Raw genomic sequence first — 23,226 nt, 5'->3', positions numbered from 1 at the left:
AATATGGTTTTATCTCTACGTTCTTAAAATATTATTTATTTAGAAGAAATTATATAGTGCGTTAGTAAGAGACATAATAGAGAATGTAATTGTTTTTTTTTAATAAATGTGAAAACCTCAAAAAAAATGCTTATAACAAAATAAATGAAATATGTCTTTATCGATTAGTAAATTTTATGTATTGCATGATTCAGTATTCGCTTTCTTTCTGACTGAGAATTTTCATATTTTTAAAAAATCAAGTATCTTGTATATTTCAAAAACCTTATTATTTGCTATTTAAGAAAAACTCAATTTTTTTTGTTAACTTTAAATCCTATTTTATCTCTACATCTCACCAAAATTCGTAAACTAAAAAAAAGTTGATGTTGGCATGTATGTAAGCGCGTTTGAGAGTATATGTACAGTTGTCACAGTGTTTTGTTAAAAAGAAAAGGAACCATATGATTGAAAAAATAGAATATAAAAAGACATGTGATAAATTGACAAGGAACAATGTACTGGATTTTCCTTGCGAGTCCTCATGCTTCACCTGTTCTAATTGCATGCTTACATATTTAACTTTTACTCCTTATAAAATAAATAAATTCAAATTCAAATCAGACCAACATATCAAAACTCTTGATAAACTTTTAGCACTCTTCATTTTGTATCTTAATCTCATGTAAAGACCCATAATCTAATTCTCCATTTTTATCAATGTAAAAATATTAGCCTAGTTTTATCTGATGTACTATATTCTCAGTGTAAAAATTATAAAAAATAATTCTTTTCCTTATGGTAATTTTATAAAATAGGAGTATACTTTCTTTTAAAATATAATTGTGTACATTATATAAAAAATCATCTAAATGATACAAAAGTATATCTGCCAAAATAAAAACAAAACACAGAAAAACAAATATTTGTGGTGTTGAATAAATCCATAGATTTTTCAAAACAGTGAGTATATCTACCATTAGACACGAGATAAAAATGAACCAGAAAAAACTAAAAAGTTGATGAAAACAATAAAACGTTACATAAACCATTAAGTGTTTAACTGACCAAATCAAAGCTTCTTCACAGTTAACAGTTGGAAATTAAAAGTTTTCGACCAAATAAAAAAATTTAAATTAATATAAATATTTGACTCAAAAAAATAAATTAATATATATAACACTAAAACAATGATTATTTATGTATGTATTTCAAATGAGAAATGTGAAAGAAAGCTAATCACAACCAGTTACCAAAAAAAACTCTAATCACAACTCTAAAATATTCTGATCAACACAGATAAATAGTATAGCAAAAAAAACATATTATAAATAAAAGAAGGAACTATGGAATAATTACACAACAAAAGCCATATATATATGTAGTTGGACACCTTTTGTATTTTTTAATTATGTTGCAAAATACAATAAGAAACAATTGTTTTTAATAAAATAATAGTAATGGCCTTATGGGCTTTTTTACTCTATAGTGTCCACAGTACCCCCAATAAACAAATAAATGTAATAAGCCTCTCTCTATCATAAAAAGGCAAGAGGAGAGCAAAGTACAAAAAAAATTTCTCTCAGGGTTTCCTCTCAAATTCCCCAACTTGGCCTCTGTTTTTTTTCTTTCTTATGTTCACTTTCTCCTCCTCTTCTCTGAAAAACCCATTTCATACTTCCAAAATTTTCTCTCCCAAAAGAGCAAGAACACAAAATGTATGCAGATTCTGGGTTAATGCTCCGTTACATGCAAAACTGTGCTCCAGATATTCACCAATTTGAAGACCTCTTCAAATCATACAAGCTCTCCAATGAAATGGTTTGAATTTTATTTTTTCATTTTACTCTTTGTGTCACTGCATTTGAACACAGATCTTCTTCTTCTTTTTTTGCTTTTGAAGAACTGTTTTTTTTTTTGTTGATTTTTAAAACTGATTTTCTAGGTTTTGGGTTTCCCCGGAAGATTCTGATAGTTTTTTTCTTTTTCTTTTGGGGTCTGTTGATGTCATTAATCTTCTTTCTTCCTATTTTTGGGTTATGAAGTTAAAATTGGAGCGTTTGAGATGGAAAAAGCAAATTTGTCTACTAGTGAAGTGATTTTCCAAGAGGAAAATTTTGTGGTGTGAAACTGTTTCAGTGGCTATTTTTTTTTTTCTCTCAGGAAATTTTCTGTGGCCACTTGATGAGATATTTTTGTTCCGCTGACCTGAACAAAGTGTTTTTGGCTGCTGAGAAAGTTGAGTAGGAAAAATTAGGTTTTATTTTATTTTTGTCTTTGGACAGAAGAAAAACGGAATCTTTTTAATAAAACGGAATCTTCTTCTGCTGCAAAAAGCCAAATTTTTCTTTTTCCGTGAGAAAAAGAAAGGAGTTTTCTCGGAAAACCAAAGAAACCCTTTTTTTCTTATGGGTTTGATTTGATAATGGGAATTTGCTCTTTTCCACATGAGATTCCGTGATTTCTGGAAGTTGAGATTCCGTGTTCTTCAAGACTTGTTCTTTTCCAATTTAATTACTATTGACAAGAAATGGGTTTGTATTGTTTCATTGGCTCAATCCTCCACTGAAGAAAAAAAGGGAATCTTTTTTCTCTTGCCCTTTCTTGAACGAATCCACTCCCAAAAAGATCTGTGCTTTACTGTCTGAATGTCTCGAACTATGTTCTGTTTTTGTTTGTGGTCTTTGATTCTGATGTTACTTGTGATTGTGATTTTTGCAGAACAACACTTTTGCTGAGTCATCACACATACCTGAGTATGATATTGGAGAAGAAGGAGATCTATTTAAAGCTCCTGATCCAATTCTTGAAGAATCAATCCTAGCCGTTGATCCACTCTCAGCCGCTTTAACGATGATCTCTTGCGGCGAAGACACTTCACAAGGGCTTTGTGAGCTTCCTGATCTCGATCTTGGGTCACTGCAGAGTGGTCAACAGCTTCTGGACAAAGCTTTCTATGAATGTGAGCAAGATCTCATGATGAAATCAGCTATGGAGTCTCCATTCTCTGATGTTTTAGACATCAAGAACATCTCTGTGGTGACGACAATCGATGAGAACCAGGATATGCAGAAGAGCGTAAGCTCAGGGAATTTGAGCTCTATGGATTGGTCACAGGCACAGCAAGAAACTGTTGTGATTCAGAATTTCCCTGACTTTTCTCAGTTGGATTTTGGTTCTGTTTATGGGATGCGAAGAGCCTTTAGTGAAGGCGACATACAGGTTCGAAAATCTGCGAAAAAAAAACATATAACATTTTCACAATTCTGTGAACATTTGTATGTTAAATGATCAACAATATGAAACAAAGTGGTGTTATTTTAAGTCTCGAGATGAATATGAATTGTCGATTTAAGTGTATCTGAATTTTCCTTTCTCTTTTGATGAGCAGAAACTCGGGACAGGTCTTGTTCAATCTCCATTGGACAGGATTATTGTGAGCTGTACATCAGAGGATCGTCGTGAGAAGCTTTCTCGATACAAGAACAAGAAGAGCAGGCGAAATTTCGGGCGCAAAATCAAGGTATAGAAACAAAGAAGATCCTCTAAATGATTGAGAATTAGTCGTTTTTTTTTAAGCTCAAAGTAACTCAGGTTCTGTTTCTGATGTTTTGTTTGGTTTGGTTTCAGTATGCTTGTAGGAAAGCTCTAGCAGATAGCCAACCAAGGATCCGAGGAAGGTTTGCGAAAACAGAAGAGAGGAACTAGAATGGTTTCAAAGGAATGGGACTAAGCAAAAGGAAGAAACTTGAATAATAAGGAGACAAAGCCCATCTCATTAGAAACTAGTTTTGTTATATATATAATATATGTGTAAGTGTAAACTTCAAATGTGATAAGCATCCAGTTAGTTTGTATATAAGGGTATCTCTGAATAAGCTTGTAAGGAAAGAAATTGTAGCTACAGAAGTGATGTAATGGTGGTGAGAGATGTAGATATAATTATAATTTTAAATATTTATATTACACTATGTTAGATCCTGTGAAATAAAAGGTGTTTGATGTTTCTTTGCTTGTAAGCACCGCAACAAGTTAGATTTTAACCTTTTCAACAGCTTTTAGTGATTGCATTTTCATTTTATGTTTTTCATATTTTTTAGGTTGAATTACTCTACATAGTTTTTCTGACCAGTGAGAACCAATCAGATCGTTCTTGAATTTAATTTTAGAGAAATTTTATCCTACTGTTCGTTTCATCTTTTTTCAAATTCAAATTCGATTTGACTTTATAAGAGAGAAATAAAGAATTGGGATGAACTCCCAAATTGGTTTAGTTAAGTCTTAATCTGAATATATCCACACCAATGACAAGTTGTTAGTTATGAATAATACCCTGATAAGAGGACTGTTTTAAATCTAACTGATTCAGATTTTCTATTTGCAACTATATAAAAAAGATAATTCAGATTTACAAAAAGAGAGAATCATATATTTCATGTATGTCGAAGATCAAGACTATTATGACTAGGCTAATAACTTTATGTAAAATTTTCTTCTTCTCTTACTCATTGGTTCTCTCTGATTGTATCCTTTACATATTTGCTCATGTTTCTATCTCAATAACTACTTTTAAGAATATTTGTTTGTTGTTACTTTTTTGGTGCTTTTACTATGTAGGTAGTACATAACAAATGCAGTGAACACATGACACATCAATATCAAAAATAGACATTCTTTTGGTGTTTTCAAACTACTCTTACTTTTTACCAATGTTTTTATACCCGGACCGACCCGCCCGGTTGGACAGGTTAAACCGAGACCCGGTCATTATTCCGGTTCGGTTTTATTGTTAAAATCCACCAGCATTAGAATCGAAAAAATCCAGAAAAAACCACGATTAATTCGCAATCCGGTGACTCGAATGAACCGGTTGGGTTCCGGTTCAAAGCAAAAATCGAAATAATTAAAGAATTTGAATAGGTTTTGGATTGAATCATTAAAATATAGGGTTTACACTGTTTAATATCTTTATTTATAACTTTTTGTTGAAACTAAGAACAACTGCATTCTCCGCCTTGAGCACATGTCGTAGAGTTAGTCTCTTCTATAACTTTTTTTTTAATTTCTCTTTGTCTTATGTATAGTATGCCGTCTGAAGAGTTTTGAGATGAAATTTAATGGAGAATAAAATAACCATTTTTTAATAGTTTATTTTTATTATTAGTGATTTTTTACTATTTTAGCTTTGTTTGATTAAATTTGGTTTTAAAACTTTTAATCAGTTTATTATGGTTGTTAGATATCATATTTTTTTATTATGGATATCATATTTTTTTTTTTGACTAAGTATGGATATTTTTGCTTTTATATTTATAAAAAATATTATTTTTACTTTTATATTTATAAAAATATAAAACTAATTATCTGTGGTTGATTCGGTGCGATTCGGAATGACCCGATAATCCGGTCACCCGAAGGATACTCCGGTTCGCTTTCCGAGTCGGTTATTAAAACATTGCTTTTTACTCTGTATTTAGATTAATAATATTAGTGTTTTTTTTTGTCTAATTGGAGTCATGGGCTTCCAATGAATTTGATCCAAAATATTTGGATCCTCTCGACAAAAATAAAAAACTAAAAAACTAAAAAAGCAACGTTGAGTAATGAATTCGAGAAAACTGTACCTACAAAAAAAAGTTGACTTCTTTTCAAAATTTTCTAAAGAAAACGATAAGTAACCTTAAAAAGGTTATGAGTTATGACAAAACAAAGAGAGCTCGCGAGTACAGTGTCGGTTAATCGTACCATGTAACTTCCAGTTTCAGTTCCAGTTCCATAGTTCTTGGAGATTAATATTATACAATAATAACATTTTTAAAAAGCATCAAGATAACAGAAATCACAGGTCGAATTTGAAAAATTGAAGGAAACCAAAAAGAAAAATCAAACAATAACATGAAGAGAATCGGTCTAAAGACTAAAACACTAAACCAGAAGACAAGAAATACGAGGAAGGAAGAAAGAAGGAGAAAGGCAAAAGCGCAAGTTAGCTTATTCACATCATTCTCCGGTAATGTACACACGTCCCGAAGAAACCAATCTCTTTTATTTTATTTTTTTCCTTCCTTTCTTCTCTCCCTTCGTCGTCGTCTTCTCTCTCTCTTAAACTCTGTCACGCTCTCTCTCTCTCCTCACCGAGCCAAAAAAAAATTCCGTCTTTCGATTACACAAAATTCAGCATTTTTTCCTTATCCAAAATCAAAAACCAATTACGCATTTTGTTCTGTTCTGGGTTCTTATAATTTGTAGAGAGAGAAAGGTATAGAGAGAGAAAAGTTAGGATTTTGAGAACAGATCTCTTTCTCTCTGTTCTTTCGTGTTTCTGGGAAAATCTTCTCCTCCTTCAATTAGAAAAAAAAAAAATCAATTCTTCCACAATTGTAAGCGATCCGCGATAGTGGGTCAAACTCGTAGAGAAGTTTAGTGTTCATTCAAAGACCGAGAAAGTTTCAGGAAGTTTGGGGAGAGATTAGGGTTTTCTTGAATTCGGAAAAAAGGGGCTTCCTTTATAGTTTCTGGAATTGAGAGAAAATCTGTGATGAAGTGATTAGTTTTGTTTCCGCAAAACCAGAAACAATGATAATCAAACGGAAACTGAAAACTCGAATGCCGAGTTTGAAACGATGCAACTCGACTAATGAGGAAGCAGCTCGGAAGAAGAGAAGGCTGAGCTTCAATGGTGGTAGTGGAGGAGGTAGTTACTATTACCCTCTCAATCTTCTCGGAGAGATCGCTGCAGGGATAGTTCCCGGAAAACTCGACGGAAAGAATGGATTCTCTGCTTCGTGGTGCAAAGAAGCCTCGTCTTCTCCAGTCGAGGTGGAGTTGGAGTCAAAGTCAAAGAGAGTAGTCTCTGATCCTGGCCGTGTAATGGATCGGACGGCTGATGTTTCTCGGCCACCTCTCGTGAGGACGTCTAGGGGACGAGTTCAGGTGCTTCCTTCTCGGTTTAATGACTCGGTTATCGAGAATTGGAGGAAAGATAGTAAAAGCAGCGGCGAAGAACGCGAGGAAGAGGTTGAAGAATGCAGGAAGGAGAAAGTCAAAGCTAGTAGTAATCACGGTTTGAAAATTAGGCAGCAGGAAGCTAGATTCACTCCTAGGAACCATAAGTATGGTAATGCATTGTGTGAAGAGAGCGATGATGATGATGATGATGATGATGAGTGTGAGGAGATTGTGAGATATAGTAACAGCTTTGACACGAGGAAGCATATGAGTAGCACTGTCTCTCTTCAGGAGCAACGTTTTATGGAAGAGGAGGCACGTCCTAAGAAAGAAGGTGTTTATGGGCCCGAGGATTTTTATTCTGGTGATTTGGTTTGGGGTAAATCTGGGAGAAACGAGCCGTTTTGGCCTGCTATTGTCATCGATCCAATGACTCAAGCGCCTGAGCTTGTTTTGCGTTCTTGTATACCTGATGCGGCGTGTGTCATGTTCTTTGGTCACTCTGGGACAGAGAATGAACGGGTAATATATGTAGATATTGTCGTCTTGTGTGATTCTAAAAGCTATTTGTTGGAGTATTCGCTTTTGTTAACTTGACTATGTAACAGGACTATGCATGGGTTAGAAGGGGCATGATCTTCCCTTTTGTGGATTATGTAGACAGGTGGGTTGTTGTTAGAATCTTGTGAAATGTGCTTTTTGTTTTTACATGTGGATGTTTTGCTTAGTAGTTACATCTTACTTAGGTTTCAAGAACAGTCCGAACTGCGTGGATGCAACCCTGGTGATTTTCAGATGGCGCTTGAAGAAGCTCTTTTGGCAGACCAAGGATTCACGGAGAAGCTCATGCAGGATATTAACATGGCCGCTGGTAACCAGACTTTTGATGATTCAGTCTACAGATGGATTCAAGAAGCTGCAGGCTCGAGCCAATATCTTGATCACGTTGCTCCTAGCCAGGCAAGTCTCTCCTTTTGCTTGGGGTTTCTTTTTGAGCATGTGATAATTTATTCCCTGATGGTTATAGAAATTGAGTTTATATTTTGCAGGACATGTCGAAGAAATACAGAAATCCAAGAGCCTGTGTAGGATGTGGAATGATCCTTTCTTTTAAAATGGCAAAGAAAATGAAAGCTCTGATTCCCGGAGATCAGTTATTGTGTAAACCTTGTTCAAGGGTATGTAAAGTTCCTGCTATGCTCCTTCGTGTTCAGTTTCAATTCAATGAACTCAAACTAATTATCGCTGCAGTTGACAAAACCAAAACAGGTTTGTGGTATATGCAAGAAGATAGGGAATCATTCAGATAGTCAGCGCTGGGTAAAAAGACATACGAATTATGTTATATTTGTAGTGTAGAATCAGCTAATGTTTTCTTGACCGTTTGATTACATTCGTTGAATCAGGTGCGTTGTGATGGTTGTAAAATCTGGATTCATGCAGTGTGTGATCAAATATCACATAAGCATTTTAAGGTACACGTTCATGTTGCTCTTTGTGAAAGTTATGTTGTTCCCAATTACTTGCATGTATTGAAATCAATTTCGTTTGATAACGTGAAGGATTTGGGGGAAACAGATTACTATTGCCCCACGTGCAGAACAAAATTCAACTTTGAGCTATCAGATTCAGAAAAACAAGACTCAAAATCCAAGTATGTCCATTTTCTTCCGATTGTTTTTGTCTACTCTTACAACAACTGAACTGTGAATACCAAAATTTAAAGCTGAGAATTTTCTGGTTTAGGCTTAGCAAAAACAATGCCCCAATGGTGCTTCCTGACAAGGTTATTGTTGTATGCTCCGGAGTAGAAGGCATCTATTTTCCAAGCCTTCATTTGTAAGTTGACACCATGTTAACTTTATTTCACATTGTTGTCCCTTTTAGGTATCTATGTTGAATGATTTACAGAATATTCTTACTCCATTTGGTTTATCTACAGAGTCGTATGTAAGTGTGGATCTTGTGGACCTGAAAGGAAAGCACTTAGTGAATGGGAAAGGCATACTGGTTCAAAAGCGAAAAATTGGAGGACTAGTGTTAAAGTTAAAAGCTCCAAGCTGCCTCTAGAAGAATGGGTTTGTACAAATTTTCTTAAATTCTGTTTTAATTTTGCCTATCAATTACAGAAAAAGTTTGATTGCCATGTCTTCACTCTGCAGATGATGAAATTAGCAGAGTTTCACGCAAATGCTAGTGCAGCAAAACCTCCTAAACGACCTTCTATAAAGCAGAGAAAGCAGAGGCTGCTTTCCTTTCTTAGAGGTATTGAGCTATATGGATCTCAGAAGTCAGAACCTATCGAAAAATTCCTGCTGTGTTGTGGATTGCTTATGTTGGCTTGTTCTTTCACTATTGGCAGAGAAGTATGAGCCGGTCAACGTGAAGTGGACAACCGAGCGATGTGCTGTTTGCAGATGGGTTGAAGATTGGGACTACAACAAGATCATTATCTGCAACAGGTGCTGTCCTTAATTTCGTAGTTGCGCTAATCTTTATTTCTTACACAGAGTGAACCTTGCTTGATCTGACATTTTGCATTATCTTCAGTCTTTGGATCACCATACAGCTCTTGTGATATTGAAGTTCACTGCTATTACTATAAAGAGAAAAACGATAGTTGTTTTGTTTCTTGGAATATTTACTGTAAAAATATCTGACTTGTGAAGCATAATCTAGTATCATTGAAAATGATGTCTTTCTGTTCCTTTTTCTCCTCAGATGTCAAATAGCAGTTCATCAGGAATGCTATGGGACGAGAAACGTCCATGACTTCACATCATGGGTCTGCAAGGCCTGCGAGACACCTGAGATCAAACGAGAGTGTTGCCTCTGTCCTGTAAAAGGCATGTCATTCCATTTTGTGTTTCTTATTTAGTGACGCATATTTAACTTGGCCCTTTTTTTTACTGTTACAACTACTAGAACTGATAAGAGGTGATTTTAAAATCGGAATTTTCATCGAGAATTATTGATTGTTGTTGCCTGTTAACTAACTTCTGACAGTTTTTGTGTACTATATAATAGGTGGTGCATTGAAGCCAACTGATGTGGAGACACTGTGGGTTCACGTGACATGTGCTTGGTTTCAGCCTGAAGTATGTTTTGCAAGTGAAGAAAAAATGGAACCAGCTTTGGGGATTTTGAGTATTCCATCAAGTAATTTTGTGAAGGTACATACCTGATTCCTGGTTCTCATAGTCGGTCCATTGCCTACATTTGATTGGCTCCCACGGTTACTTGTTCCTAACCTTTGGGGAAGTTGCACTATGTGAAAAACTAAAAAGCAAAAAACTCTTCTCTTTTATTGATGAATTCCAGATATGTGTGATATGCAAGCAAATACATGGCTCATGCACTCAGTGTTGCAAGTGCTCTACTTATTATCATGCCATGTGTGCTTCCCGAGCCGGGTATAGAATGGAGGTAAGCCATATTATTTCTGATTTATCCACGTTTCATAAAAAGCTTGACCATTATGGAATCAAATTTGTAACATTTTGTATTTGAACTAGTATTTCGTAAATTATGTTCAGCCTTTAAGATGTTATAAGTTTGTTGAGTAATATATGCACATTTTTAATGTAGCTGCACTGCTTGGAGAAAAATGGTCGACAGATAACAAAGATGGTGTCGTATTGTGCTTATCACAGGTAAAGTTTCTCAGAAACCTGCTTGCAAAATCTTTGCTATATGATTTTGGGTTATAAATTCTGTTTTCTCTGTTGTTTTTTGTGTAGGGCTCCGAATCCAGATACTGTGCTAATCATACAAACCCCTTCAGGGGTCTTCTCTGCCAAAAGTCTTGTTCAAAACAAGAAGAGAACCGGTTCGAGGCTTATTTTAGCAAACAGAGAAGAAGTTGAAGAGTCTCCTGCAGAGGATACAGGACCAGTTGACCCATTTTCTTCTGCTCGTTGTCGAGTATTTAAAAGAAAAGTTAATAGCAAGAAGGTATCTTTGTTGAATCTTTAAAAACTCTGTATGCATAGGTTCAAATCATCTTTGTTCAGTAGGCTGATCCATTATGTGGATGCTTGTGATTTATAGAGGACTGAAGAAGAAGGTATTCCTCACCACACTGGAGGACCACGTCTTCATCCGTCAGCAGCGATCCAAACTCTGAACACATTCAGGGTAAGAAAATTTGTTTCCTGTAGTGCCAATAAGTCTTTTTGTTTCCTGGAAACGCACCTTGGGACTGAGTCTTTTTGTTAAACATAATGTGTAGCATGTGGCAGAAGAACCCAAATCATTCTCCTCATTCAGGGAACGGCTTCACCATTTGCAGGTAAGCATTCCCATAAGTTTGGAAGAGATTACGTACCTGTTTCTTGTTGTATTAACATCTTACGAGTTTCATTGACTTGTGACAGAGGACAGAAATGGATCGGGTCTGCTTTGGTCGATCTGGAATACATGGCTGGGGTCTTTTCGCGAGAAGGATTATTCAAGAAGGAGAAATGGTAGGCAGAGCCATCTGAAAATACTTATTCCATGAAGGAAATCTATTTCCATTCCTCTGTTAGTGTTGAAATGTAAGATCTTGTCAGGTTCTTGAATACCGCGGGGAACAAGTGAGAGGAATCATTGCAGACTTAAGGGAAGCAAGATACCGTAGGGAAGGAAAAGATTGCTATGTGAGTTTAGCAAAAGATATATCTCTTGCTACAGTCTTTGATTAAGCATATATTTCTGAAGCTTTATGTTTGTTGTAAATTTTTTGCAGCTGTTTAAGATCAGTGAGGAAGTAGTGGTGGATGCTACAGAAAAAGGGAACATCGCTCGACTAATAAACCATTCGGTAAGCAATCCATCATGTACATAAAATTGAATGGTTACCAACAGAGAGAGTCTTGAGTCCTAACAAAACTGGTGTGCTGTGTGATGCAGTGTATGCCTAATTGCTATGCAAGGATTATGAGCGTAGGAGATGACGAAAGCAGGATTGTTTTGATTGCCAAGACCACCGTACCTGCTGGCGAGGAGTTGACGTATATTTATATCATTCTCTTTACACAATTAACGCATTACCCTTTGATTTATTCACTAAAGATGAAATGGTTGTGTGTTTTGGCAGATATGATTACTTGTTTGATCCAGATGAGCCAGATGAGTTCAAGGTGCCGTGTCTATGCAAATCTCTCAACTGCAGGAAATTCATGAATTAGAGAAACTTTGTTGTAGCTGCTCTTACACATAAGAAGTAGAAGAAGAAGCCAAGAACCTGACTACTAACCCAAGAACCTGTTGCTCTCCACGCTTGAATAGGAGAATCCCAGGGAGCTTAAAGCTGATGACATTGATCCGTTACATAGAAACCTCTTTTTCGATATCCAAATAAGGCACTTCTTCAGTTATTTATGTAAGCTCCAAGTTATTTGTTTTGTAGGTAGACTAGAAGAGTTTTGTAGCTAAGTCATTTCTCATTTGCCATTTCTGTATAGCTAAACTCTTCAATCCTTTTGTTCCTTTTGGAGTTTTGGGGCTTCAGTTACTCAAAAATATCAAAAGCAAAAAAAAAAGAGACTGGGTAGCACTTTTTCTCTCTAATGTTTTATTATTTCTTTGGGCACGAAATGAGTAAAGAGGGCACAAAGAAAGGAACAGACGAAGAAGATAAGCAATGGAATTTGGAGGGAAAAAAATTGCATTAGAAGTAAGGAAATTATAGAAAAAAAAACAAAACGAAACAAAGCAGAAAGGATGGAATTATAGGAATGTCTTAATGTGTACTTTGTGGAGAATGATGTATCCGACTTATTACTGACTCATCAGATTCATGAACTAATGTTTCCGTTACCTTTGGAGATACATCCCCAACTACACCTCCCTCTCCATCTCCATCACCATCATCAGCTTCAGCTTCAGCTTCCTTCTTCACTACTGCTTCTTCCATGTTCTCGTCTTGAGACAAATCGTTCCGCTCATCGACCTCCATAGTCTCGAGGGCCGGTGAAACTACTGTCAAGGTAAAAGGATCACCTTCTGAAACACCAGCATGTTCACGAGCAGTCTCCATTGTTTCCTCGGTAACAGGATCACCTTCTGGAACACCATCATGTTCACGAGCTGTCTCCATTGTTTGGTCGGTAACAGGTTCTCCTTCTGGGACACCATGATGATCACGAGCTGTCTCCATTGTTTGGTCTACACCAGCTCCATCATCTGACTTTGCATCTTGCTCATAACCTTCAATGTGATCTGAAGCCACAGCCTCAGGAGCCTCAGGTGACTTGTTTGGATTGGGAGATGAAGATCCTTCGTCTTGTGTTGCTATCTCCATTCCGGAATCAGCAGGTGATGACACATTTTGCTGTTCCTTATGGGATTTGTCTGAATCTGACACATCCGCAATTTTCACATCTGATGTCTCCATAAAACTAATTCCTTTCATGGCATCATTCACGTCATCACTGGTATCGACTTCAACCAAACTGGAAGGAGAGACTTGAGGAGGCCCCTGAATTTCGACATTTGGAAGACCATTCAATTCAAATCTATGCTCCTTGTACAGGTCCATTGCTATCTGAAAAAGGGGAGGTCACGTTAATGCATTGACATAAGTCTCGAATTACCTGGAGCTAATACTTGAATCTTATTTTCCTTTTTTTAGTGCATTACCTGAAACACTGAACTGTTTTGAGAAGGAAACAGTGAAAGAGTCGTCAAGGAAGTACTGATGCTTTTGGGCACTCTCTTCCCACCTTCCTGTCATCAAAAACAAATATAGAGATATGAGAAAAGAGTCATATACAAGAAGAATGATCGATATCAATGTCTGAGATAGAGAGAGTTTTACCTTGAGGTTTACAAACACAGGAGTTCCATCATCAATTGTTATACGTTCTTCACCCATCAATACGCTAATACTTTTCCGAAGCTCGGGATCAGCAAGTTCTACCGATATATCAAGCTTTGAGAGATAATGCCGGCGATAACGTTCAGTGTTATCAACTTTTTCCGGCACAGGATCTTCAGCCACAACTTCCGCCGTAACTTTAGGAGAACTCGCAAGCAGTTCTTTTGCTGGAGATGTTAGATTCGACCCAGCTTCGACGCTTTTTGCCCTGTTATTTTCAGAGTGACTTGTTTGGCCGCCAAGAGACTCATCATCAGCAACCTGCACCAAGTTATCATCTTTACCAGACATTGATGAGACTTCCAAGCTCGCATCTCCATTTCGATTTTTCCACTCATCTGCACCAGATTCCCAAACCCGGCTATGCATCCGCCTGTTATGGTCCCAGTCAGGTCCCCCATACATGTTTGATTCATCCCTAAAAACACTATTACTCATGTCCCCAAAAAAACCATGCATGTGAGAAGCGCCTGAGGCATCCATCATATTCTGCCACCCAAGTGGACGCATGTGACTAGAGAACCTTTCAGCATCAGGCATATGGTAAGGGATTCCCTGATGGTTCATTTCCATTGAAGGCCTTACCCCAAAGAGAGATGGCGATGGGAACTGTGGCATCATAGTTTGGAAACCTCCATGAGTTGGAACATGTTGAAATGGAATAAATCCATTTGGTGGAAGTGGAGATGGCCAGCTTGGGACACCTCTCCACACATTACCTTGTTGCCCTCTTCCCATCATCGCATCAACGCCTCTCTTATAACGTCCACCGGTATTGACCCTGTTATCTTCTTCTCGAGGGCCAACTCTAGGGCTACCAATGCCACTCCTAGATTCAGGTCGTGGAGGGAAAGAAGAATTGTTCTGGTTGGGCTTATTGTTAAAAGATAATTCTGCCTGGGATGTCTCATCTACAAGAAGCCTTTCATCCTCAGCTGCTGAATAATCCCTAGCACTGTTCCTATGACCAGCTTCTCCACTCCGATTATTGAATCTCCGGTCAAAGCTTGTCGACGAGGGAGATCTTTCAACCATTGTCCGGGGTGAAGCTTTTGTGGCAGAAGACTTTTCACCCTGAAACTCGCCAATAACACCATCTTCCATCTTTGCTGTTCTCTCAAAACCTTTATGCCTTGTACCTCTCTCTGATCCTCCAGACAGCTCAGCCGCCTCCCGTGAAGAGACCCCTTTGGCTACCTGATCCGACCCATTCCTGTTTCACCATGACAAAACTATGATCAATCTCAACTTTCAAAAGCTTACCAAAAGCTATAAGCTCTGAAACTCAGGCAGCAGCATATCCATTAGGATTTCGAACTAATTAAAAGCACTAAATTCAACATAGCACACACAATGATTCCAAGTACGCAGAGCACCAATCACAAAACTAAAATGGTTTAGAGGACAAATCATACCCATTCTCTTCCTGAACCACCGAACTGGAAGGTTGGCGATCTGATCTTATAATATCACCATCAGGCTCTGCTCTGCTACCTCTAGTGCTCGTGATGACCTCCTGATAATCCTGGTAATCTGGAGACTTCCTACCTTCCCTCCTATCCTTATACCGACCACTTTGATCATCTAGACGCGACATATCGCGGTCACTATCCCTTTCCCTGTCACTCTTACTTCGTTTCCCATCATGGTAATAGTCACGACTACGGTCTTTTTCTCTGTCATGCGTCCTGTCCCTATCATGATCCCGGTCACGGTCTCTACTCCTATCACGGTCCCAATCCCGTTCATGGTAGCGGTCGTGCTCATAATCCCGACGATCACGATCACGTTCCCGCTCCCTATCCCTATCACGGTCCCTATCTCGCTCATAATCACGGTCCCGAGCTCGTTCGCGGTCCCGTTCATTCCGATCACTCTCTCTCTCATAGTCCCGTTTGCGTTCACGGTCATGATATCCATCATGTTCACTGTCAGGCTCATGACCATGGTCACTATCCTGTCCTTTAGATTTTTTTTTACTTTCATCACGGAGGAGCTTTTCATCAGACCTGTGATGCTCTTTACTAGGTCGCTCATCTCTCTGCTTCTCACCTTTTGGTTTGATGTCTTCTTCCTTGTCTTCCCGATATTTGTCTCTGCTTTTCTCTCCTTTATGTTTTCCATCTTTGATGTAGTCATCTCCGGAAGTGAAAAGCCTATCACCAACATCATCACTGTTATCTTGATGCTTGTCTCCAGCACCATGATCATCCTTTTTTCGCCTTGATCGCTTCTCAGTATGATTTTCCTTCCCTGGACTCCTTAGCTGCTCCTGAGCTTTCGACTCTGAGTCCAAAAGAAACATCAAGATTAGCAAACGATTCAAAAACCCTTTAGCAGCTCTCTAAACTATCCTTTTGAATATGAAGGAACTATAATACATATACATTTGCAAATTTCACATTTTTTTGATTAGTTAGTGCAGCCTCGATTATAATAGCAAGCAAAGCAGCAGCAACTCCATTATCTTGGAAAAGCATTGGAATAGAAACAACATGAATAAATTCTGACAAAGTGTTAATTACAATAGAGCTTCAAAAGACTACACTTAGTATACAAAGATTCTACATTTAGATACAATTCTCTTGGCAGACTGCAACCAGAACTGTGTTTAGCATAGAATGACAAGCCAACATCAAAGACGAACACTAAAGTCAACAAAACCAGGAAATTTTTTTCCAATGTGTTCACTTTTAAACTTCCAGTGGCAATTTAGATTACGAATCGAATCATATGACAGTGGTGGAGATATCTTACCAGATTTTTCAGAGACAACCTTGGATTTATGGTGATCTTCACCATCATAAAACTTCTCACTTTTACTTTCCTTATACTTCCTATCTTTTTCCCGATCCTTCTCCTTGTCAAACTCTTTGCTTTCTCTTCTACTAGACTCTCTATGCTTACCATCGCTTTTACCACTACTCTTCTTCGTCTCCTCACCATCTCCTTCCTCTCTCCTCCTACTCTTCTCACTAGACGCCTTGGTCTTCTTCGAACTCTCCCCTTTCTCCTCATCTTTACCATTCCACCTATCACTACCACTCTCACCAGTTTTCCCTTTCCGCCGCTTCGACGAAGTGTACTCTTCATAGTACTCTCCGTTAACCGAATCGTAATACTCTTTTGAATCAAGCTTTCGTTTATCACCAGAATCCTTTGAAACCCTAGCGGAACTCTCCTCTTTGCTCTTCCTCTCCTTCAAGCTCGACTCTTTCTCCGAATCAGAGTACTCTCTCGCATCCTTGTGCTTGCTCGATTTGTGCCTCGTACTCCTTGGCATCTCGATAATAGTAATTGAAAATCAAATAAGAGAGGGAGAAACAAAAAACCTCCACAGAATCACAAACCCCCCCCCCCCAATCTATGATACTTCTCGATTTCGAATCGTCTAAACACGAAACCCTAATCGAGGTTTTTCGAGGGATTTGATCTTCACAACTAAGCCGCTAAACAAATACAAAAGACTCCAGAAGAGGATGAAGAAACGAACTGCGGCCGAAGAATCCAGATCGCCGGCGATTCGACGGCCGGCGGCGAGATTTATATGGAGTAATTACAAAATTGCCACGGAGCGGGAGATAGAGGATAAATATGGAAGAGAGAGAGAGACCCTTAATGCCCTTTCGATGCTGAAGAAGAAAAACGAGAACATGTGTTGCGTTCGATTAACTGTTTTTTTTTTCAGACAAGGGGAAGACTAAGAGATTAATATCTGTAATGACGATATTAACCCTTGAAACGCCGACATTATTACGGTTTTTGACCCCCGTGAGATAGAGGTTATCAGATCGAGTTTTGCTTGCGCCGGTTCGGTAAGTAGTGGCTTCGGTTATTTTCACGCTCGGTCATCCATCCAGTCAGTGATCGCCACGTCATGCGAATGAAAAACTGTAGACAGCTGGAGCCCAATAGTGAGTGAACTATCTAGGCCCAGGAAAGTTGGACTTTAAAGGCTCAATGTTAAGGCCCAATAAGAGTTGGGATGAGATTTTAATGGGCAGACGTAGACGTGAGTCGACCTCGAGGCGCGATGCCTCAGGCGTACTTCATCACGCAACTCTCACGAGCTTCTCTGTCGTTATATACGACTTTCGTTTTTTCCTAAATTCCTTGTAAAATTTCGAACTAAATCCGATTTTTTGAATGTGAAGTTGCGTGTCGTCTCCAGATCGAAATCTCTCTCTCTCTCTCTCTGTCCCTCTCTGTGAGTTTAATCGGTTTCTCTTAGCGGTAAAGCTTTTGATTCGAGTATATATGATTGATCAATGATTGTTTTGTTCCTGGATTAAGTTGTTCACGTAATCCCTCTCTTGTTTCCATTTTTTGAACTTTTGTATTAACGGATTTGAGTTTTCTTTCAGTACTGAATGCGAATTAGCTTTGTTATGATTCTATTTCGTGTGAAATGTGTTTGATTTGGTTGTGAATTACTTTGCTGAATTTGAAATGTCTATAAAGTCTTTCTCTTTTTGAAATTTCTATAGAGGTTTTTGGTTGGATGGCACTATGTGGTGTTTGTTCGACTCCAAATCTGCGGAGCTTGGAATTGTTGCAGCAATCTGCTAAGAACACGAGCATTGGTCTGAAACGGAACCGTAGTCTATGGCAGCCCACGGGTTCGGTTCGTGGTGCAAAGCCTGTGAGATTTCGATGTTCGTCTTCCTTGAAATCTTCATCGTCTAATGTGGAGATGGACGAGGATGTTCAGAACAGTCCCTCGGTATCAGCGGATGATGAATCAGCACATGTGTTGCAGTTCAAGTGGAATGATTTCAAGATTCTTGATCGTGTTAGCATTGGTCATGGAGGCCGGGTATTATTTGTTACCAATTTGATTGTTTCTTATGTTTACTATGTTGGCTTTAGATTTTGCGTCCATATTGACTAAATGACTCTACTTTCTTGCAGGCCGATGAGCTTGTGTTTGAAGCTATAGTTCAGGTTCCAGATAGGTCAGTTTCTACTTCATTGTATTACAAGATTTCGAGATGATTTCAGGGGCTTCATCTGTGGTGCTTCGATTTCACAGCCCTTTGTTTAACCAAGGAGTTGTCCTCCGGAAATTGAATACCACTCACGCTCAAAGGAGGGGAAGAAGGGCCATAGAAGTTCGTGTTCCCTTTCGGGTCACTGTTATTAGTCTATTATCTTGCTTTGTGTATCTCTTCATATATGGTTAACCGGTATATTCTTAACTACTTGCAGGTATTGAAAAAGCTAGTTCGTCGTAGACTTCTCTATCACTCTTACTCAATGCAAGTTCACGGTTATATCTCCAATAACTTGGGTGATGATCCGTACTCGTTTACCCTGGTACATGGGGTAAGTGCTTCCCTCCTTATCCACAACACAATGTTGCAGAAAAACTGTTTCTTCATAGGTTTATCTCTTCTTTCAGTGCCATGGAAGTTTCTCGATTAGGCATTGGCTTCAACAATCTGATTGGCTGCCAACATTGGAAGCTACTCTTGCACTAGATGAAGAATCCTTTAGAAGGGTGGGGGATGATACAACTGGAGGGCCTGCAGTTTCAAGGCAGTTAAGATTAATCCGTATATTAATGAGGGATCTTTTAATCGGAGTATGTATTGTGTCATTCAAACTTCCAGAAAAGTCATTTATTTTTGTCATGATTTGCTTAACATGTGTTTTATTTGGTGTTCTTTAAACTTGAAGGTCAATTACTTGCACAGCCATGGTATTGCTCACACAGAACTGAGATTGGAAAATGTGCATATCAGCCCTGTGGATAGACATATCAAAGTTAGTATATAATGTCGATAGTGAAGTTTGATTATTAAGCTAACTTATCACTTAGCTATGTATGTTCCAGTTCTGCCAATTAAATTCAGATTTTTTTCCAAAATTATAGGTAGGCATTCTCGGAAATGCTGCTGACTTTGGCGAGGATGGTCCAAGTACTAGCAGCGCTTACAGTACCATGGACAGACGACAGATGATGATAGCTTTTGACATGAGGTACTTAGAGAAAAGATGCTAATTATGACTTCTGTTTATTTACATTCCACAGCCTAACTTTTTCATTTCCTTCTCACTGTCAAAGATGTGTTGGATTCATGATGGCAAAAATGGTACTTCAAGAACTGATGGATCCATTAATCTTTGCGAAGTTGAAGTCTTTCCTGGCAAAGGTATGATTAACCGGACTACAGAGGTCGCCTAATGTAATAATCCATTGATGAGTTTGATGTTATGAACTTGTGTTTATTTCGCTTAATATCTTTTAAATGTATATCTAGGGGAATGATCCGTCTTCGCTACGTGAATTCTTTGTAACTACGCTCAATACAAACTCTGAATCTGGAAATACTGGAGTGCAAGTAAGTACTCAGCAAGTGCACCTCTCTAGAAGAATTGCTAGTTCTTTCACTCGCTGTGAGATTAAACAGTTTTTTTTTTTGGTTTGCTCTTAGATACTTGATAGAAACTGGGGAGCAGGTTGGCACCTATTATCTTCATTGATTGCTACCAGACCTTCTAAAAGAATAAGGTAACTTATCAATCTATGGAGGCCTTAAATGGTGTAAGAAGTAAGAAGCTACATCAACAAAATCTGTTGAGTTTTGGTGCAGTTGCTTGGATGCTCTTAAACATCCTTTTCTATGTGGACCAAGATGGCGAGTTGCCCCATCAATGGATATCATCAGATGGGGTCTTGGATCAACCGCAGTAAGGATTTCAGAAGAATACATTTACCGCATGCCTCAGGTATGATAAAAGTTCGAACCTTTACTCACCTGCTCAGTCTCCTAATAGACTTAACCGGAAAACAAATCTCTATGCAGCGCCAAAGACTTGCTCACTTCATCGAACTAATGGAGATGCTGAACCCATGTCCACAACCAAATGTACGAATTACCTCCTCTCATGCTTCTTTAACTTTTCATTTGTTAACTAGTGAAAAAACATGGTTTTGATCTTTGGATAAACACAGTGTTGGTTGGAGCTTTTACCCGGAAAATGGCGTCTGTTATACTCAACCGGAAAACACATAGGTCTAACTCTTCGTCAGCCTTCTACACGTGCCTTAATAGGCAATGTTCACTTAACAGTAACCCGAGCTTCAGATGCCAACAATGCTTCACTATCCTTTACCTCTGATATAGGCTTCACCGCCATAACCAGCAAAGACTGGCCACACAACAAAACCGGAGCCACGGGTAAGTTACAAACGCTCTCTCAGTTCAGACTAGTAGCCGGAAAAAGACTTTACCTCAAAGAAGAGAAAAAGAACATTGGTAAGTTCTCAATGGGAGAACCAGATGCTGAAGAAGGTCTAGTCGAGAAACTAGAAACCAAGAAATGGAAAAAAGTCGTGCCTTTCAAGAAGTTCCCGTCGAGTCTTCCTGTAGCGAAACTCGTCTCTGGAGAGATCGAAGTGACGATGAATATGACTGATCGTGTAGATTCACCTGGGAATGTGATTGGAGAAGTTAGAAAGCAGATTCCTCAGGAGATGTTTGATTTGTCTAAGCTTGTGTGTGGTACGTATATAGACAGTAGGTTGCTTGTACTTAGGTGTGTGAATGGTTCAGCATTGTTGTTCACAAGGTCTAGCTTAGACCACAAGTCTCTGTAGCCACTTGGCTTGGGTTCTTATGTATATAACAATGAGCATTCTTTTGGGACTAAAACCTTTGTAGTCTGTGTGTATTATGTTGTGGTTAATGTCTCTTACTTTATTTTTGTTTAATATTTTGTATTTTTAACTGTAAACTCCATGTTGTGCTTATCTTTAATCGTTTTCAAAACTTAATATTTATCATTTATACCCAGATATATATAAGTCAAAATATGCAACTCTAAAAACCATGAATTCTCTAAATGAATCACCTTGCACAATGATCGACTCTTTTTGGAACTAAAACTTGTAGTCTGTGCTGGTAATGTTTGCTTTTGAGAAGCCCATAGAAAGTATATCTTAATTTTTTAAATCAAATTCATGAAACTAGTATTCCTTTCAGTATTGAAACAGAACACACAATGATTTGCAAGACGTTTATGTTAATCAAATTCGTAGGAATGTTAAAAAAACAATTATGTTCAAATGATTTTTTGTTAATAGCATTTATTTATTTTTTCCGAAAGGAAGAGCATCCACAAATACGCAATATCAACAACGATTATGCCCAAATCATGTTATTTCTAATATTCTATGCATGCGCTATGAGAAGTTTAGATTTGATCGAATTTCTTTTTCCAAAATGCTCCAACTTTTGTTGAAAAGTATAGTCCAAATATATAGGCTCGGGGATTTGTGATAGAAGTGAAACTTATGTATAATTGTATTTTAAGTGTTCTTTATTTTACAGTTGAAATATCAAAATTTCAAAAAGGAGAATCTCTTTTGTCTTTTACAGCGAGAGGAAAGAAACACGTGTTGCAGTCCACCTAACATGGTCCAGGGGACAGGCTTTTGTATCGAAAAGGTCTAATACCTGAAATTCGTTTTACTCTACGAAGTAGAAAATTGTACCTATTAACATATAGTAATTATTTTTTTGGTCAACCAAAAAACATATAATAATTCAAATACAACAAATCTATATGGTAAATAAATCCTAAGGCCTAAATTTTAACAATCTGACCGCAAAAAATCTTTGACCATGACAATCTTAACAGAATGGGTTTTTTGGTCAACAAACAATAGGATTTATCTCCTTGATTTTAGAAGATTCGATCTATTTTAGTTTATATATTTTAGATTTTTTTTTCCAATTATCTTGTTATTTTTTCTACTATAATTTTATTCATATATTCGTAATTTCATAATATGATAATTCATTAATTTGAAAGAAATTTCCTAAAATACGTTGTATCGTCTAGTTTCTATATTCGAAATATAATAAATGAATTATTCCAAAATAATGAAAATATAGTAGATCTTATTTCCGAAAAAGATTAACTTTCAAGAATCAAGATATGAAAAATATATATATATATATATATAATCAAAGAATTTACAATAATTAGAAAAGAAATAACCACTGCTCAAAAAATCGTTAGGCAGTAGGCCGACGGATGGGCTCCGACTAACACCTAGGTCGAAAATCAGTAATTAATTGGTAATTAGTTTTTTGATTAATTTATATTATATTTAATTTTTAGTTATTTATATTAGTCTTTTTAAAACAGAATTTATAATTTTTTATAGATTAAATTTGATAAAACATAGATACATTGAAATATATGCATCATTATACTTTTGGACCGATTATTGGACTAATTTTTAGGTTTTAGTTTATTAAAACAAAAAAATATTGGATCAATATAGAAATATTAAAAGTTTTGGACCGATTTTTTGGGTTAATACGGTAGGTTTTAAAAAAATTATATACCAATTTTTTTATAAATCACCGATTTTTTTTAAAAAAATTAGATTTAGGCGATCGGAAATCGGTTGAGCGCCTAAC

The 23,226-nt window shown here is 37.4% G+C and overlaps 4 protein-coding genes across 5 annotated transcripts; 3 read left to right on the top strand and 1 right to left on the bottom strand.

Moving 5' to 3' along the window:
• The first annotated feature begins 1,543 nt into the window (after positions 1 to 1,543).
• On the top strand, positions 1,544 to 3,991 carry LOC18018905 (zinc finger protein CONSTANS-LIKE 9). Its single transcript, XM_006401646.2, has 4 exons — positions 1,544 to 1,800; positions 2,701 to 3,201; positions 3,371 to 3,502; positions 3,610 to 3,991. The coding sequence occupies exons 1-4, from the start codon at positions 1,696 to 1,698 to the stop codon at positions 3,685 to 3,687; spliced, it is 816 nt and encodes a 271-aa protein (XP_006401709.1). The 5' UTR covers positions 1,544 to 1,695; the 3' UTR covers positions 3,688 to 3,991.
• A 2,084-nt stretch (positions 3,992 to 6,075) lies between these two features.
• LOC18018904 (histone-lysine N-methyltransferase ATX5) lies at positions 6,076 to 12,466 on the top strand. Its single transcript, XM_024156023.1, has 23 exons — positions 6,076 to 7,449; positions 7,536 to 7,591; positions 7,674 to 7,887; positions 7,977 to 8,105; positions 8,179 to 8,247; positions 8,334 to 8,402; positions 8,490 to 8,581; positions 8,674 to 8,766; positions 8,870 to 9,005; positions 9,090 to 9,192; positions 9,290 to 9,389; positions 9,649 to 9,773; positions 9,955 to 10,100; positions 10,249 to 10,353; positions 10,516 to 10,580; positions 10,668 to 10,881; positions 10,978 to 11,064; positions 11,159 to 11,218; positions 11,304 to 11,393; positions 11,481 to 11,567; positions 11,657 to 11,731; positions 11,821 to 11,921; positions 12,008 to 12,466. Exons 1-23 carry the CDS (start codon positions 6,556 to 6,558, stop codon positions 12,096 to 12,098), a joined length of 3,201 nt encoding a protein of 1,066 aa, XP_024011791.1. The 5' UTR covers positions 6,076 to 6,555; the 3' UTR covers positions 12,099 to 12,466.
• Positions 12,467 to 12,559: 93 nt separating this feature from the next.
• Positions 12,560 to 17,445, bottom strand: LOC18018903. Its single transcript, XM_006401643.2, has 5 exons — positions 16,547 to 17,445; positions 15,205 to 16,075; positions 13,730 to 15,002; positions 13,552 to 13,638; positions 12,560 to 13,456 (listed from the first exon to the last, which is right to left on the bottom strand). Exons 1-5 carry the CDS (start codon positions 17,070 to 17,072, stop codon positions 12,653 to 12,655), a joined length of 3,561 nt encoding a protein of 1,186 aa, XP_006401706.1. The 5' UTR covers positions 17,073 to 17,445; the 3' UTR covers positions 12,560 to 12,652.
• Positions 17,446 to 17,826: 381 nt separating this feature from the next.
• LOC18018902 (probable plastid-lipid-associated protein 14, chloroplastic) lies at positions 17,827 to 21,550 on the top strand. 2 transcript variants are annotated; one of them, XM_006401642.2, is made up of 14 exons: positions 17,827 to 17,996; positions 18,277 to 18,605; positions 18,701 to 18,744; positions 18,822 to 18,900; positions 18,998 to 19,114; positions 19,191 to 19,373; positions 19,469 to 19,555; positions 19,665 to 19,771; positions 19,857 to 19,944; positions 20,053 to 20,133; positions 20,227 to 20,303; positions 20,386 to 20,521; positions 20,599 to 20,661; positions 20,748 to 21,550. In XM_006401642.2, the coding sequence occupies exons 2-14, from the start codon at positions 18,291 to 18,293 to the stop codon at positions 21,390 to 21,392; spliced, it is 2,022 nt and encodes a 673-aa protein (XP_006401705.1). In that variant the 5' UTR covers positions 17,827 to 17,996; positions 18,277 to 18,290; the 3' UTR covers positions 21,393 to 21,550. The 2 variants fall into 2 exon arrangements, with proteins under 2 accessions (XP_006401705.1, XP_024011809.1); XM_024156041.1 differs by having other exon boundaries at positions 17,831 to 18,022; positions 20,748 to 21,392.
• The last annotated feature ends 1,676 nt before the right edge of the window (positions 21,551 to 23,226 follow it).

This window comes from Eutrema salsugineum, unplaced genomic scaffold (genome assembly GCF_000478725.1).
Source record: "Eutrema salsugineum unplaced genomic scaffold, Eutsalg1_0 scaffold_2, whole genome shotgun sequence".
Lineage (NCBI taxonomy): Eukaryota > Viridiplantae > Streptophyta > Magnoliopsida > Brassicales > Brassicaceae > Eutrema > Eutrema salsugineum.
Note: the sequence above shows the minus strand (reverse complement) of the source record. Positions and strands in the feature narration are given on the sequence as shown.

Excerpts from the sequence above, each read along its gene's own strand:
- LOC18018905 (XM_006401646.2), top strand. The coding sequence starts at position 1,696 with ATGTATGCAGATTCTGGGTTAATGCTCCGTTACATGCAAAACTGTGCT. Across the intron at positions 1,801-2,700 it reads ACAAGCTCTCCAATGAAATG|AACAACACTTTTGCTGAGTC; the intron begins GTTTGAATTTTA and ends TGATTTTTGCAG. Across the intron at positions 3,503-3,609 it reads ATTTCGGGCGCAAAATCAAG|TATGCTTGTAGGAAAGCTCT; the intron begins GTATAGAAACAA and ends GTTTGGTTTCAG.
- LOC18018904 (XM_024156023.1), top strand. The coding sequence starts at position 6,556 with ATGATAATCAAACGGAAACTGAAAACTCGAATGCCGAGTTTGAAACGA. Across the intron at positions 8,767-8,869 it reads TATTTTCCAAGCCTTCATTT|AGTCGTATGTAAGTGTGGAT; the intron begins GTAAGTTGACAC and ends GTTTATCTACAG. Across the intron at positions 11,568-11,656 it reads GGGAAGGAAAAGATTGCTAT|CTGTTTAAGATCAGTGAGGA; the intron begins GTGAGTTTAGCA and ends AATTTTTTGCAG.
- LOC18018903 (XM_006401643.2), bottom strand. The coding sequence starts at position 17,072 with ATGCCAAGGAGTACGAGGCACAAATCGAGCAAGCACAAGGATGCGAGA. Across the intron at positions 15,003-15,204 it reads GTGGTTCAGGAAGAGAATGG|GAATGGGTCGGATCAGGTAG; the intron begins GTATGATTTGTC and ends ATGGTGAAACAG. Across the intron at positions 13,639-13,729 it reads CTGTGTTTGTAAACCTCAAG|GAAGGTGGGAAGAGAGTGCC; the intron begins GTAAAACTCTCT and ends TTTTGATGACAG.
- LOC18018902 (XM_006401642.2), top strand. The coding sequence starts at position 18,291 with ATGGCACTATGTGGTGTTTGTTCGACTCCAAATCTGCGGAGCTTGGAA. Across the intron at positions 19,115-19,190 it reads CGTTTACCCTGGTACATGGG|TGCCATGGAAGTTTCTCGAT; the intron begins GTAAGTGCTTCC and ends CTCTTCTTTCAG. Across the intron at positions 20,304-20,385 it reads AGACCTTCTAAAAGAATAAG|TTGCTTGGATGCTCTTAAAC; the intron begins GTAACTTATCAA and ends GTTTTGGTGCAG.